This window comes from Centropristis striata, chromosome 21 (assembly GCF_030273125.1).
Source record: "Centropristis striata isolate RG_2023a ecotype Rhode Island chromosome 21, C.striata_1.0, whole genome shotgun sequence".
In the NCBI taxonomy this organism is placed as follows: domain Eukaryota; kingdom Metazoa; phylum Chordata; class Actinopteri; order Perciformes; family Serranidae; genus Centropristis; species Centropristis striata.
In genome coordinates, this window is record NC_081537.1 from 4,466,678 (window position 1) to 4,481,303 (window position 14,626).

Below are 14,626 nucleotides of genomic sequence, written 5' to 3' on the forward strand. Positions count from 1 at the left end.
TCAGTTTTATAGGAATGTGCTGAGCTTGACAGGAAGATTGAAATGGTTGAAATGGTTCATTAATAATAATGAGCTCCCTCTACTAGCCATTTTCATATCTCATTTCATTAGCATGTTAGCATTGTTATTGTGAGCATACAGCATGTAGCTCAAAGCCTCACAGAGCTGTTGGAAAATTGACCAAACTTCCTTTTTCTAACTCATCTTAGTACAGTGGTCTCAAACTCAAATTACCTGGGGACCAAAAAAAGACACAAAATTACTTAAAAAAACACACAAAATGACAGAAAAAAACTAAATTACTTAAAAAAGACACTAAATGGCCAAAAAAGGACACAAAATTACTAAAAAAAGACACAAAATTACTAGAAAAAGACACAAAATTACTGAAAAAACACTAAATTACTTAAAAAAAAGACACAAAATGACCAAAAAAAGACAAAAAAATACTAAAAGAAAGACAGAAAATGGCCAAAAAAGACACAAAATTACTAAAAAAAAGACACAAAATTACAAAAAAAGACACAAAATTACAAAAAAAGACACAAAATTACTGAAAAAACACTAAATTACTTAAAAAAGACACAAAATGACCAAAAAAAGACACAAAATGACCCAAAAAATACACAAAATCACCAAAAAAAGAAGCTCCAAAAAACAAAGCTCCAGCTTGCGCAATAAAGGGACCTTCCACACACAACACTGTATAGTGCCATTCATATAAAACTCACATTAAACTTTCATATCAAGGTGGGGGCCACAAAATATCATCACGAGGGCTGAAATTGGCCCGCGGGCCGCGAGTTTGAGACCCCTGATTTACAACAAGCACCGGACACTCTGTGCACACACTAAAAACTGTTCCTATTGTTTGTTTAAAAGTAGTGCAATAGAAATACAGATATTTTCCCTAACATGATGAATAATCATGATTAATAATCGTGATTATCATTTTGGCCATAATCTTGCAGCCCTAATAGACACTGTCAGTATCCACACACACACACACACACACACACTGCCACAGCATTTTACTAGCATGAAACTAGAGGCCACAGAGTTATGAGAGCATTATTTCAGCTCCCTACAGATTCTGATAGCATGGGATATATCTCTAGCATGCTCTGGTGTCTACATTATAGACGTTCTGCACACGGCCAGCAGCAGTACAACTTTTGCGATATTAAATCCACAATTACGAACCACTTGTTTAACTCTAGAAAGTAGTTCTCTGAATGTGCACTTTCCATTGATTTGCAGTCTCAGCCCCTGTGAATATAGCTTAGAGAAGCAGTCTGTTCATTATCATTTGATTTCATTACCGCTAAGCTGCTAATGTTGGAAAACCTGCAATGAAACGCCGGGGCAAACAACTTTGGAGGAGCCAAAAAGATGTAATGAAGGTGATATTTAAAAATGTCAGAAGAACTGGAGCTTCATAAAACCGCCATAAAAAGGAAAGCAGTGTGCTATGACACTTAAATGGGCCTGTGGTCATGGGAAATTCATCCAGAACTGAGGGCTCATAAAATCACTTATCTAAGTCGAGGAGCTCTACTGTACCTATTAGTCAGCACTGGGAGTGATTTTACTGCTTTTATTAATAATTAAAGTAATGGCGTGACATGTGAAACAGGAGCAGACTGCAAAAAAGGAATAAAGTTTGAAAAATTGTAGATGGATTACAGGATTTCTCAGTCGCTTTGGTGCATTTCTCACATCAACATTAACATTTTGCACAACAGTTAGTTCAACCTGTCCAACATTTAGTCATTTGTGCTCATCATAGTAGCAGTTTATCATTCCTTACGAGAGGATTACATTTGTCGGGAATTCCCACGGGTCACGTCACAAGATAATGACAGTTTTTTTTAATACCTTTGCTAAAAAGACTTGGTGCATTAAATTGGACATGGAAACTTCTGGAAAAGCCAAAACTTTAGAGAAAAAGTTTTTTTTAAAGAAACTAATAATCATCAGGTCACTCTGCTCGGGCCAGTTCATCGCTGCTTGCAGCTTTAATTTATCTTGTTTTAAGAGTTAATTTCTTATTTAAGGTAAATTATCTGTCCATGCAGCAAGATCATTTCCCTCAGATTTAGTGTTTTATCTGGTTTTTAGACACACCTTTTTCTTGCAGTGTAGTTGTGTCTTAAGCATTTTCAGGTAGCGTCACCAAGATCTGACTTTTTTGCATTGAAAACATTTACATAGTAAACTGTCATAATGAAAACATGACAGAGACATTTGACTATCTTGTTCATAAACATGGTGTCAGGACTTTTTATCTTGATGACACTTGCATTGACATGAATACTTGCTTTTGAGGAATGAGCTGGTCTGGGTATTAAAGTATAATCCGTTTTTCATTTGTAAACCAATAATCAAAAAACAAAAAAAAAAACTTGTTTTCTCAATGTTAGTTTACAAAAACCAAAAAGAAAAAACGGATAACGACTCGTTTTTCACTTTCTGATCTTGTGCTCAAATGGAAAATGGAAAAAACGGATAACGAGCGTTTCATCCCATTCATCCATTTTCATTTGACGCAAGTCTGTAATGCCCTGCTTAGCCTGCTGCCCCCGCGACACGGCCCCGGATAAGCGGGTAATATGGATGGATGGATGGATGGATGCACGGTAAAGTGCCATTCATATAAAACTCACATTAAACTTTCATATCAAGGTGGGGGCCACAAAATATCGTCATGAGGGCCGCAGTTGGCCCGCGGGCCGCGAGTTTGGGACCCCTGAGTTAGACAGTCAGCTCCTGTGTGCTGCCTCTGAGTCATTCCTTCATCAAGAACATCATGCCAGCTGTTCAGCTTAGAAGTGGAAAGGAATCTGTCTTTTTTCTCATCATAGCATCATGGGTAGCAACAGATATTACCTGTTTGGACAGCAGCTCTTTACACAGCGTGTAGAGGGTGATGAACTTCCTGGCCAGGACCCGAGCGTTAAGGAAACCCTCAGCCACCAGCATGATCTCACAGATCAGCTCAAAGTCTGGCACCACCATGGCACACGGTCTGTGGAAACAGGCACCAAGCAGTAACAGAGCTCAGATGTAGTTCAGAATCACAATCACAGAAATCAATGATTTTCACAGTAAATGCACTACACTTGTGTGGTCACGTTAGTGGATTCTGAGAAAGCTCACGCAGCAAACAGCAGAGCTATGAAAGCCAATACAGCTCACAATGCATCAGATTTAAACACCTCACACAGCTTTATTGTGTACTTTATTCCCACAATGTTTTCAGATATCTTCCCTTAACCCTTAATAGGAACCTCATTGAGATACTTGTAAATTCCAAATTTCAACCCTAGAGAATATTGGAGGATATTACATACAGCTAGAATGTGTAAAAAAAACATACGGACCAGGGGGAGGGGGGTAATATTTTGAGAAAAAAGTGGTAAATGTATGGATTAAATGGATACATTAAAGTATCCATTTAAAGTGGCAAATGTATGAGAAAAAAATTGCTTTTTCCCCACTGTTTTTCTCGTAAATCTGCGACTTTTTTCACGCAGATTTGCCACTTTAAATCTCTTAAATCTGCAACTTTTTTCTTGTAGATTTGCCACTTTAATCTAGTAAATTTGCAACTTTTTTCCCGAAATATTAACCCCCCATTTTGAAAATCTTGCATATTTTGTGTTTTTGCCCTTGAGAAAATCAGGGGTTCTGATGACAAAAAGGGCATTAAAACATAATAAATGAACATTTTTATATCTATGGTAAGGTCGGAAGCTGCTAAAAGGTTTGATGCGGTGAAAGTGAAAAAAAAAAGTGTATATCACATTTTATGATTATGATGAGAGTGACCATTCTTATATTTTTATAATTTGTAAAGTCCCACAATGGATTCAACCTTGGTTGATGGACAAAACATGAATAAAGCATGGTATATCAAATATTAACTCCTCTGAAAGTCTAGTCCTACCTGAACAGAGCCTTGAGGTTCTCAGGAAGCTCCGTCCTACCAGCGTAGCCTGGATTCATGGTGATGAAGATGCCGACAGAAGGTGAAAGATTCACTTCCTCTCCCATGAAGTTAAACCTCTGCTTCTTATCTCGAATGGCGTCCTGGATGCTTTTCACCTGCATATTCAAAGGACAAAAACAGAATACAGAAAATAAATAAATAAAATGGTATAAAACCTAATGCTTATAACACATGTGTTGTTTTGAAGTTCAGAACTGAGCTTCAGATCAACATTTTTGATTGCAAGAGCCATTCATCACCAGCACAGTGTAGCAGGTTTGACACTTTTAAATGAAGAGGTGCCATCATAGTCACGGCTGATAAATGATAATTAGAAAATAAAAGCATAAATAGCTCCATCAAAACCATACAAGCCATGAAGCAGAGAATAAGAAGCATTCAAATATGCATCATCAAAAACCAGCTCCACAGTCTCACAGTTCGCTCCACTCAGCACAGAGCTTACAACAACAGTTCAGTCCAGATCCAGTTCACTGTCATTAAACAAAGTCAAGGCAAGAGTCCACTCCTGGTTTTATTGGGGACGCTTAGAAAACAACACGAATCGGGAGATCAAATGAAAAAACAACAGCATCTGTACTGTGATTGTTCACAATCCTTTAGGGGGGAGAGTGGCCACTGGGAAAGTCTCAGGCCACGCCCTCTCAAAAGCTGATCATAAACAAAGCAGCATGGCTAATTATGCACAGCATCTCCGCTGATCATAAACATAGTGATGGTGAATTAACCGGCATCGCTAACTGTGCACAGAGTATCTGGTGCTTGTTGTAAACAAACAGAGATCGCTAAGTGAACACCTCCTGCAGCAGCAGCACATACACACTGTACTGCTATAGAGCTAACTGTTAGCCTGTTAGCACATACACACTGTACTGCTACAGAGCTATCTGTTAGCCTGTTAGCACATACACACTGTACTGCTACAGAGCTAACTGTTAGCCTGTTAGCAACTTGCAGACTGGACGCTAAGGGGTTAACATCCCCTCCGGCTCTGCAGCTGGGAGAGACTGCTGCAGGAGGACTGTGCCGCTTCGACTCGTTCTTACTCTTCTTAACAAGCCGCCGGCCCCTGCGGCTTGTCAAGAGGAGCCAAAAAGTTGCTAATTATAGCAACAAAGTCGTTAAGTTAGCAACACTGCTTCACCAGCTTTTACAAATGTCGAGTGTTGTTCTGGCGTCGAGTACTACATCACATCCTGCTTAGCATTCTATCCAATCAGTAACCAGACTTTTTTCAGGGGAGAAAAAAGGCCCTGCTCTTCTACAGGGACAAAAAAAGTCTTGATAAAAGTCCGCTCCAGACGGCTCGTATTCAAATTAGGGGCGTTTCAGCGAGTGAGACCCGCCTCATTCTGGGTACTGCCCGGTAGTGGAAACAGCCCTAGTGTTAGCTTTAACTCGACCAAGACCGGTAACTCCCAGCAGCCACTTTATCAGTTAACTTAACCAGTCTCAGTTTGGTTGGGTCTAGGAACCAAAATGCCTTGGCTAGGATTAGGAGAAGATTGTGGTTTGGATTTAAAACAGTTTGGTTTGGATTTGACCATGGCAGGGGCGGCTGTGGCTCAGTTGGTTGAGCGGTCGCCAATTGACCGGAAGGTCGGTGGTTTGATCCCTGACCATGGCAGTGAATTCATTCCCAATAGTGGCAGGTGGCACCAGTGTGCCCTGGTAGCCTCCGCCACCAGTATGAATGTGTGTGAATGGGTGAATAAGCGCAGTCTGTAGTGTAAAGCGCTTTGGATAAAAGTGCTATATAAGTGCACTCCATTTACCATACTTGTCAGTTACGATGACACTGACTAACAGCTGGGTCTGATGTTGAGGTTTAGCTGCTGTTTCGCTTCTTTATTAACCAACATGCTGGAGGTTAGATTGGATTAGTGGGAGATTGTGGGCGTAAACTGTGCGAAGCATGAATCAAATAGTGACGTGAGCAATAGGCAGTGATGAAACTCTGACAACCGGTTTCCACAACAGAAATTGACACATTCAACTTGTAAAATACTCATAAAAAGTACAGTATCTGTATCGAATGCTCGTTTCTTCTGAGAATCCAGCTCAACACATCCTGAGAAAGTTTGGTGTCATTCATTAGCATGTCGTTAATGTCACTAAGCATACACCACAGTCAATTTGTAACAGCCTGTCGACTTGGTATGCTCCGCGCACCTTTTTTTCAGGGACACAAATTCATCAATAATTTGAGCATGCTATGAGCCAGGGTTTACTGGATGAACTGCCAGGGCTCCGCTTGTCTACATTATGATTGAATAAGATATCGGAAATGAACTTTGTGTGTGTTTGTGGGTGTGTATGTGTGTGTTTGTGTGTGTGTTTGTGTGTGTCTTGGCCTAAAACTCTGAATCCCAGCCTGTAAGAGGCTTTATGAATTTAACATGCGTGTGGTAAAAGAGCGTAGCGAGTCGACAGCTGGAAAGAGGAGGAACATCTCTTCATGGATGAGTACTCGGCTACAGATCACTCAGTCATACTAACACAACAGGGAGAGGAGGGGGAAATGCAAAAACAAACAGTGCAGCTGCAGCACACACACACACACACACACACACACGAACACACAAACAAAAAGAATCAAAGTTTTCATGAGAACATCAGTGGGGCTTGCTTTTTATGTGGAAAGACAGCAGCCCACCTCTGCTATCCTACAGGGACACAAAAGGAGGTAAAACAGCAACAACATTTTGGAAAAAGTTCAAAGACACCGTGCTGAAAGGTTTGATCCAGCGGGGTCCGGCTCCACTCTGTGCTGTCTCTTTGGATGTACAGTGTAGAGCTAGTGACTGTTATATTCATAGTGCAGTGCCCATAGGAAGTATGTACAGTATTTGTATGGTGCAAGATTGTATTTTGTAGCTAATGCTAATGCCTCTTGCTAGTGTGACCTTAAATAACACAGAAACGCTATCTTTCCGTCCGTATTATGCTTAGCTGTCAGTTAATAAAGTTTTGTTTTTACTGTTTTCAATGGATCAAACTGATGCGGAAGAAAGGGCTTAAATCTTAGCTTAGCTTAGCATGCTAATGGTGAGATAGCACATTACGCAGTATGCTGCACTAAAAGTACATTAACATGAACCCAATTAGCTGATATACTATATTGCATGTAAGTATCTCATATTAAATGATTATGTGCATTACGCTAAGCAACATGAATGTCATCCCTGAATTACATAGTAATGCAACATAAGAAGTGAATAAAGCTAAATCTCCACTTAGCATGCTAACGTCTGCAACTCCATAAAACACTTACTTTCCATAAGGTACCACACCATCCAGCACATACACATTGAACATTTATGGAGTAAGATAGCTGTCATAAAGGTGTATGCATGATTCCAACCATTCATATTCGTAATGTTAAACATTTGTATGTCAATAAAATAGTTGTACACATAATTAAGCTTTCATATAAGTGAGTCTGATAAATTGTTTGGGTTAGGATTTTTTTATGTGAGTATGAATCTAAAAGCTGTGAGTGCAAAGTCTTGTGAATGCAACTCTAATTTCTAAGACTACGAAGTCTTCACTGTGAACACAAATTCAAGTTTGAGGGTACGAGTAGAAAATTGTTGACATGACGCCACTTAGGTCGCAGAAGAAAACAATCGAACCACGATTTCTCCAAACGTGCATGCGCCAACTTGCAAAGATGAGTGACAGCAGTGGAGCGGGTGGAGCTACCAGCTCAGGTGAAGCTTCACAGGTAAAGTCAATGACGTGTATATCCAATATTTATTTCATAAAATTTTACTATTTTAAATAATATACAGTTCATGGACTTACAGACTTAGTGCTTTAGCTTGCAAGCTAATGGAATGCCGGTGACGCTAAGTTAGCGCTAGTATTACTAGCATTAGAAGTTGGCTTGTGCTAGTTAATTAGGACTGACCTGTAAAATATGAAATAATTAATAATAGTAATGTGGATCAAGATACGACTTTCATCGATTTCTAAATTGTGTCAATTGGCGAATAAATTTGTCCATCGTATAAGTCTGGTTTCTTTTCCTTTTTGCTAACCCTCCTCGTGGTCATGTGCATGTGTTTTCTGAGGTCAGTCTGAAATACGGTAAGCGAGATATAAACTAGACACACACACACACACACACACACACACTTGCTCTTATAGATAGATAGGCCTGTAACAGAGGCACAACTTCACCAATTTATCTCCATGTTGTTATGTCTGGCAGCCTTCTGCTTTTTTAATCGGGATGGTCCCGCCACCTGTGTTAGCAGGCAGCTCAGTATGTTGCCATGCGATGCTAGCTGCTCCTCTTTAAGAGGATGGATTAGGTGTGTGTGCTGTGGTGAGAGATGACTCTGCGTCGGCTCCACTGAAGCAGGCGGAGCGCTGGAGCGGCTGCCAGCTGTCACAGCAGGAGTTTGACGCTCCTCTGTTCTCAAGGTCTACTTCTCCACGTATTAAGCCACAGTGATTTATTATTCATTATGCTATCCAGCACCTATTCATTCTTCTGGCACTTTAAAAACCTTCTAAGTATTGAAGGCTTGCAGGAGAAGACTGTTAACCCCCTGTAGTCTCCAAAAGCTACGAATCAGGACTTCTTCTTCACATCCAGGCCAGTTTCAGTTTGATGATGATATACCAAGTAAAACTGGAGACAAGGTCAGATAGATTTAGTATAAAATGATAGAACTGGATGGAACCCTCTTATATGTTAGATTTGACACCTTTGGTCACATTTGCAACATTTAAAATTATTTTATTGAGCATGATAGTGTTTTGAAAGTAAAAAAAAAGATTCAAAATCACATTTTTTGCTAGACTTAATGGCTAAAAAAGACACAAAATGACAAAAAAAGAAACAAAAACGACAAAAAAGACACATAATAACTAAAAAAAGACATATCAAAAGACACAAAATGACCAAAAAAAGACACAAAATGACTAAAAAGACACAAAAAGACACAACATGACTAAAAAGACACAAAATGACAAAAAAAGAAAGAAAACAACAAAAAAGACACAAAATAACTAAAAAAAGACACAACAAAAGACACAAAATTACCAAAAAAAGACAGAAAATGACTAAAAAAGACACAAAATGACAAAAAAGAAACAAAACGACAAAAAAGACACAAAAAGGCACAAAATGACCAAAAAAGACACAAAATGACTAAAAAAGACACAAAATGACGAAAAAGAAACAAAACAACAAAAAAGACACAAAATGACTAAAAAAGACACAAAATGACAAAAAAGAAACAAAACGACAAAAAAGACACAAAAAGACACAAAATGACGAACAAAAGACACAAAATGACCAAAAAAAGACACAAAATGACTAAAAAAAGAAACAAAAAGACACAAAATGACAAAAAAAAAGACAAAATAACGAAAAAAAAAGACACAACAAAAGACACAAAATGACCAAAAATGACTAAAAAATACACAAAATGACTAAAATGGTTACGCTAAACACACAAGACACAAATAAAATAGAGTCCCAATAGAGTAAAAATGAGTTGGATAACAAAAAAGAGTTGGATGACAGGATCACACACTTCCTCAGTTAAATAGAGGAGGAAGTCTAGCGATGAATAATGATCCTATGAAGATCTACCTCCATTATCATCACAATCATCATCTGCATCCTCATCAATGTGTCTACTTTGCAACGACTGTATTGCACATGCATGGAGAGAGTGACGGGGGAGCAGCATGCAGGATCTGGATCCAGCAGGGACGTGTGAAGCCACAGAGAGGATCTGTTTGATCCGGGATAACAGAATGTAAGACAGCAGAACAGCTAGCGTCAGCTGAAACACAATACGGCTCCTGAGTCCCATAATCAAAGCTGCTAGCTGCTGCTGTAGGTCGCTCAGAGTATCACGGTCTATAGAATAAGTCTCTCGTCTGGTTTCAGCCTTTTTTTGTCATAAACATGAAGTGAAGCTAGAGCAGGAGAGCTAAGAATGATCCTTTATTCATCCACAGGGCTCCAGGATGTAAAAAGAGACGATACAGACGTAATGATTTCACAAGTGAATTATCGTTCACAACCCTAATGAAAACCTTAACTGTCTATTTCAGAATTCACTCTTTCAACTTATTTTTTGTCTCTCTAAACTTCTGAAATTTAAGGCAACGTTTACATGATGACGATCTGAGCAAAAGATGCAAAAGTGGCGTTGCGTCTTTTCTTTTTATTCCGCGTCATTTTGTGTCTTTTTTTGGTAATTTTGTGTCTTTTTTTGGTAATTTTCTGTCTTTTTTGGTAATGTTGTGTCTTTTTTTGGTAATTTTCTGTCTTTTTTGGTAATTTTGTGTTGTTTTTGTAATTTTCTGTCTTTTTTTTGGTCATTTTGTGTCCTTTTTTTTGTCATTTTGTGTCTTTTTTTGGTCATTTTGTGTCTTTTTTGGTAATTTTGTGTCTTCTTTTGGTAATTTTGTGTCTTTTTTGGTAATTTTGTGTCTTTTTTTGGTAATTTCGTCTTTTTTGGGTAATTTTGTTTCCTTTTTTTGGTAATTTTGTGTCTTTTTTTGGTAATTTTTTGTCTTTCTTGGTCATTTTTTTTGTCATTTTGTGTCTTTTTTGGACATTTTGTGTCTTTTTTGATAATTTTGTGGTCAATTTGTGTCTTTTTTGGTCATTTTGTGTCTTTTTGTGGTCATTTTTTGATAATTTTGTGGTCAATTTGTGTCTTTTTTGGTCATTTTGTGTCTTTTTGTGGTCATTTTTTGGTCATTTTGTGTCTTTCTTTGATAATTTTGTGTCATCTTGTGGTCAATTTGAGTTCTTTTTTGGGTAATTTTGTGTCTTTTCTGACAAATCCCAAAGTTATTACTTTCCAAGGAGTCTCTGGCTTGAAGCTGACTGTTACACACTCAGGAGGTCAGAATGGACCTTTAAACTGATAGCAAAGGACTTAGATTAAAAGTAACAATAAAATATAAAAAAACATATAAATGCACAGACAGAGAGATGTTTTAGTTGTTGTCTGCTTCATTATTTGTCCAAAATTCATCGTATCAACTGAGTTTGTCTGATCTGCAGCTGGTCTCTGACTGTGTTAGCTGCTGAGCAGGTTGAGTACAGAAGCACTTTACTGTAAAGGGATTCAAATTATCAGGGATTTATGCATGAAAAAGCATAAATTATTTCATTTTTTTCATAAACTAGCAGGAATGTAGAATAATTCATATTATCTCATGCATGACTTAATGCAGGAATAATGTGTTAATTACTCCAACAGAGATACTGTCAATCATTGAGGTTTCTGAGTTATTAATGATCTTCTCAGTTCTCTGAGTTAAAGGGACAGGCCGGTCAGCAGAGCACATGGATTCTGTTGTAATTAATTGTTGAAATCTTGATTAATAAGCATTACTTTTTCAGGACTACATCGTGTTTGTAGCTCATTTTATCAATTCATTTAAGGCGGGAAAGCATTACAGCATTTCTACCATTAAAGCTGGGAAAGCGGATACGTCGTTTTATAGTATTTGTAGTTTTTTCCACCTGTTTTTGGTCTCTTGGCCAATGAAATCGGAATAATCAGAATACATGTGGGAGTGTCGCAATGCAACATGGGACTTTTCCAGAACATTGAAATCAAAAAAAGACACAAAATTACTAAAAAAAGACACAAAATAATCAAAAAAAGACACAGAATTACCAAAAAAGAAACAAAATGACTGTAAAAAGACACAAAATGACCAAAAAAAGACACAAAATGACCAAAAAAGACACAAAATTCCTAAAAAAAAGACACAAAATGACCAAAAAAGACACAAAATTACTAAAAAAAAAAAGACACAAAATGACTTAAATAAAAGACACAAAATGACCAAAAAAGACACGAAATGACCAAAAAAAGACACAAAATGACTTAAATAAAAGACACAAAATTACCAAAAAAGACACGAAATGACCAAAAAAAGACACAAAATTACCAAAAAAGACACAAAATGACTAAGAAAAGACACAAAATGACCAAAAAAGACACAGAATTACAAAAAAAAAAAAGACACAAAATTACTTAAATAAAAGACACAAAATGACCAAAAAAGACACAAAATTACCAAAAAAGACACAAAATGACCAAAAAAAGACACAAAATGAGAATACATGTGGGAGTATCGCAATGCAACATGGGACTTTTCCAGAACTTTGAACACTATGGTCTCAATCACTAGTAAAAAATCTTCTTCAAGACAATCTGACAATCTAAATATACTTAATTTATGAGAAGATGACAGGTTCAAGGCTCTGATCGAGCCGCTTCGTTTTCAGTCAAAACCGCACACACACACACACACACACACACACAGCGCACAAAAACAAATGTGCTATCTGTCCATGTGTCTATCAAGGTTGTCCAAACATTGAGCAAAGACTCATTTAGTAAATCATGGCAGCATGTCCTCTGAGAGTCTGGAGCTTGTTGCTGTTATTAGTGCTGAAGGCTGTGAGCAGTGAAAAGAGGCGGTTTCCATCCTCAAATCAGATCAGAGAAGGCTCCAATTATGAAGCAGCTCTGGGGTCTAAAGGTGGCAGCCGGGGTGGATTAGTCTTAGCAGGCGGTGATGAGGAGGCTATTTACTTGTGCCGAGTTGTTTTCAAGGGCGTGTTTCCCATCACGACTTGATTTGGACGGACCGATTTAAAATAAGAAGAAAAACTCACACATTTAGCGAAATGGGCCGAGGTGAAAACACACCAGAGCTGCCCGAACAATGATGTCTCTACCTCCAACTGCCTCCCACTATAATTCTAAAGTCCTGGGTTGTTGTTTTTTTGGTCATTTTCTGTCTTTTCTGGTCATTTTGTCTTTTTTGATAATTTTGTGGTAATTTTATGTCTTTTTGTGGTAATTTTGTGGTAATTTTATGTCTTTTTGTGGTAATTTTGTGTCTTTTTGTGGTCATTTTGTGTCATTTTGCGGTCAATTTGAGTCCTTTTTTGCTTAATGATTTCACAAGTGAATTATCATTCACAACCCTAATGAAAACCTTAACTATCTATTTCAGTATTCACTCTTTCACCTTCATTTTTTGTCTCTATAAACTTCTGAAATTTAAGGCTACATATGATGACGATCTGAGAAAAAGATGCAAAAGTGGCGTTGCGTCTTCACTTTTTATTCCGCGTCATTTTGTGTAATTTTTTGGTCATTTTGTTTCTTTTTTTGGTCATTTTGTGTCTTTTTTGGTCAATTTGTGTCTTTTTGTGGTCATCTTTTGTCATTTTGTGGTCAATTTGAGTCATTTTTTGGTCATTTTGTGTATTTTTTTGATCATTCTGTGGTCAATTTGATTCTTTTTTGGGGTAATTTTATGTCTTTTCTGACAAAATAGTAATAGTTTTCATTGTAGAAAGAAAATTCACATTTTAAAAATGGTCTAGAAACATAAATGTCACACTGTGAAAGCTCCTATGATTGAACTTTAACTGGCTTTCTCAGCTTGTCTACATATCATATATAAATAAAGTTATTACTGTAAATAAAACATGTTTTTTCAATAAATAGATAGACTCCAGAGGGTTAATCAAGATCTCGTGACTCTAATTGGAGGGAGCTGCACTACCTGAAAGGGAGTTAGGGAGTACCTGAGGAAGCAGAGGAAGTAGACGTGTTCTTACCTGAACAGCCACCACAGACAGCACCTCCACTGAGATCCTGTTGAATTCGTCGAAGCAGCCCCACGCCCCCGTCTGAGCCAGGCCTTTGTAGATGTTCCCACAGGACTGGTGGACAGAGAGAGCAAGAGACAGACATTCAGATGGACGCCGTGGGACAGGAAGTCAGTCAAGCAGACTCACAGGTGGAGACACGGGCTGTATCCCAAAATCAAGGATCCTTCCTTTAGAGTCGGGTCCTCCGGAGGCGAGGCCAGAGTCCTTTCTTTCACTGTATTACCACACTAATGGAGCAGCCTTTAGAGTGTGAAGGTGTGCGTCATTGTGTAATTGGACGTCCTGCTTAAATTCAGCGCTGCAGTTTAATATTTATTTATTTATTTATTTATAAATAACAATAAAGGATTTTAGCGTACTGTCAGTCTGTTAACACAATAAACAAATGTATAATTTTGTGAATGGCATAGGTAAATATTTACCACTAGGTGAGGTTACCTCTAGATGAGGTTACCACTAGGTGAGGTTACCTCTAGGTGAGGTTACCACTAGGTGAGGTTACCGCTAGGTGAGGTTACCGCTAGGTGAGGTTACCACTAGGTGAGGTTACCTCTAGGTGAGGTTACCACTAGGTGAGGTTACCGCTAGGTGAGGTTACCACTAGGTGAGGTTACCTCTAGGTGAGGTTACCGCTAGGTGAGGTTACCGCTAGGGGAGGTTACCACTAGGTGAGGTTACCTCTAGGTGAGGTTACCGCTAGGTGAGGTTACCGCTAGGTGAGGTTACCACTAGGTGAGGTTGCCGCTAGGTGAGGTTACCGCTAGGTGAGGTTACCGCTAGGTGAGGTTACCACTAGGTGAGGTTACCGCTAAGTGAGGTTACCTCTAGGTGAGGTTACCACTAGGTGAGGTTACCGCTAGGTGAGGTTACCACTAGGTGAGGTTACCTCTAGGTGAGGTTACCACTAGGTGAGGTTACCACTAGTT

The 14,626-nt window shown here is 38.4% G+C and overlaps 1 protein-coding gene across 1 annotated transcript in view; it reads right to left on the reverse strand.

Moving 5' to 3' along the window:
• Positions 1-14,626, reverse strand: part of LOC131959197 (dynein axonemal heavy chain 9-like) — a 252,061-nt gene that overhangs the window by 165,975 nt on the left and 71,460 nt on the right. The window contains exons 34-36 of the mRNA XM_059324311.1: positions 13,647-13,751; positions 3,950-4,107; positions 2,890-3,028 (exon numbers count right to left, since the gene is read on the reverse strand). Coding sequence (XP_059180294.1) covers positions 2,890-3,028; positions 3,950-4,107; positions 13,647-13,751 — 402 coding nt within the window. The remainder of the gene's footprint in view (positions 1-2,889; positions 3,029-3,949; positions 4,108-13,646; positions 13,752-14,626) is intronic.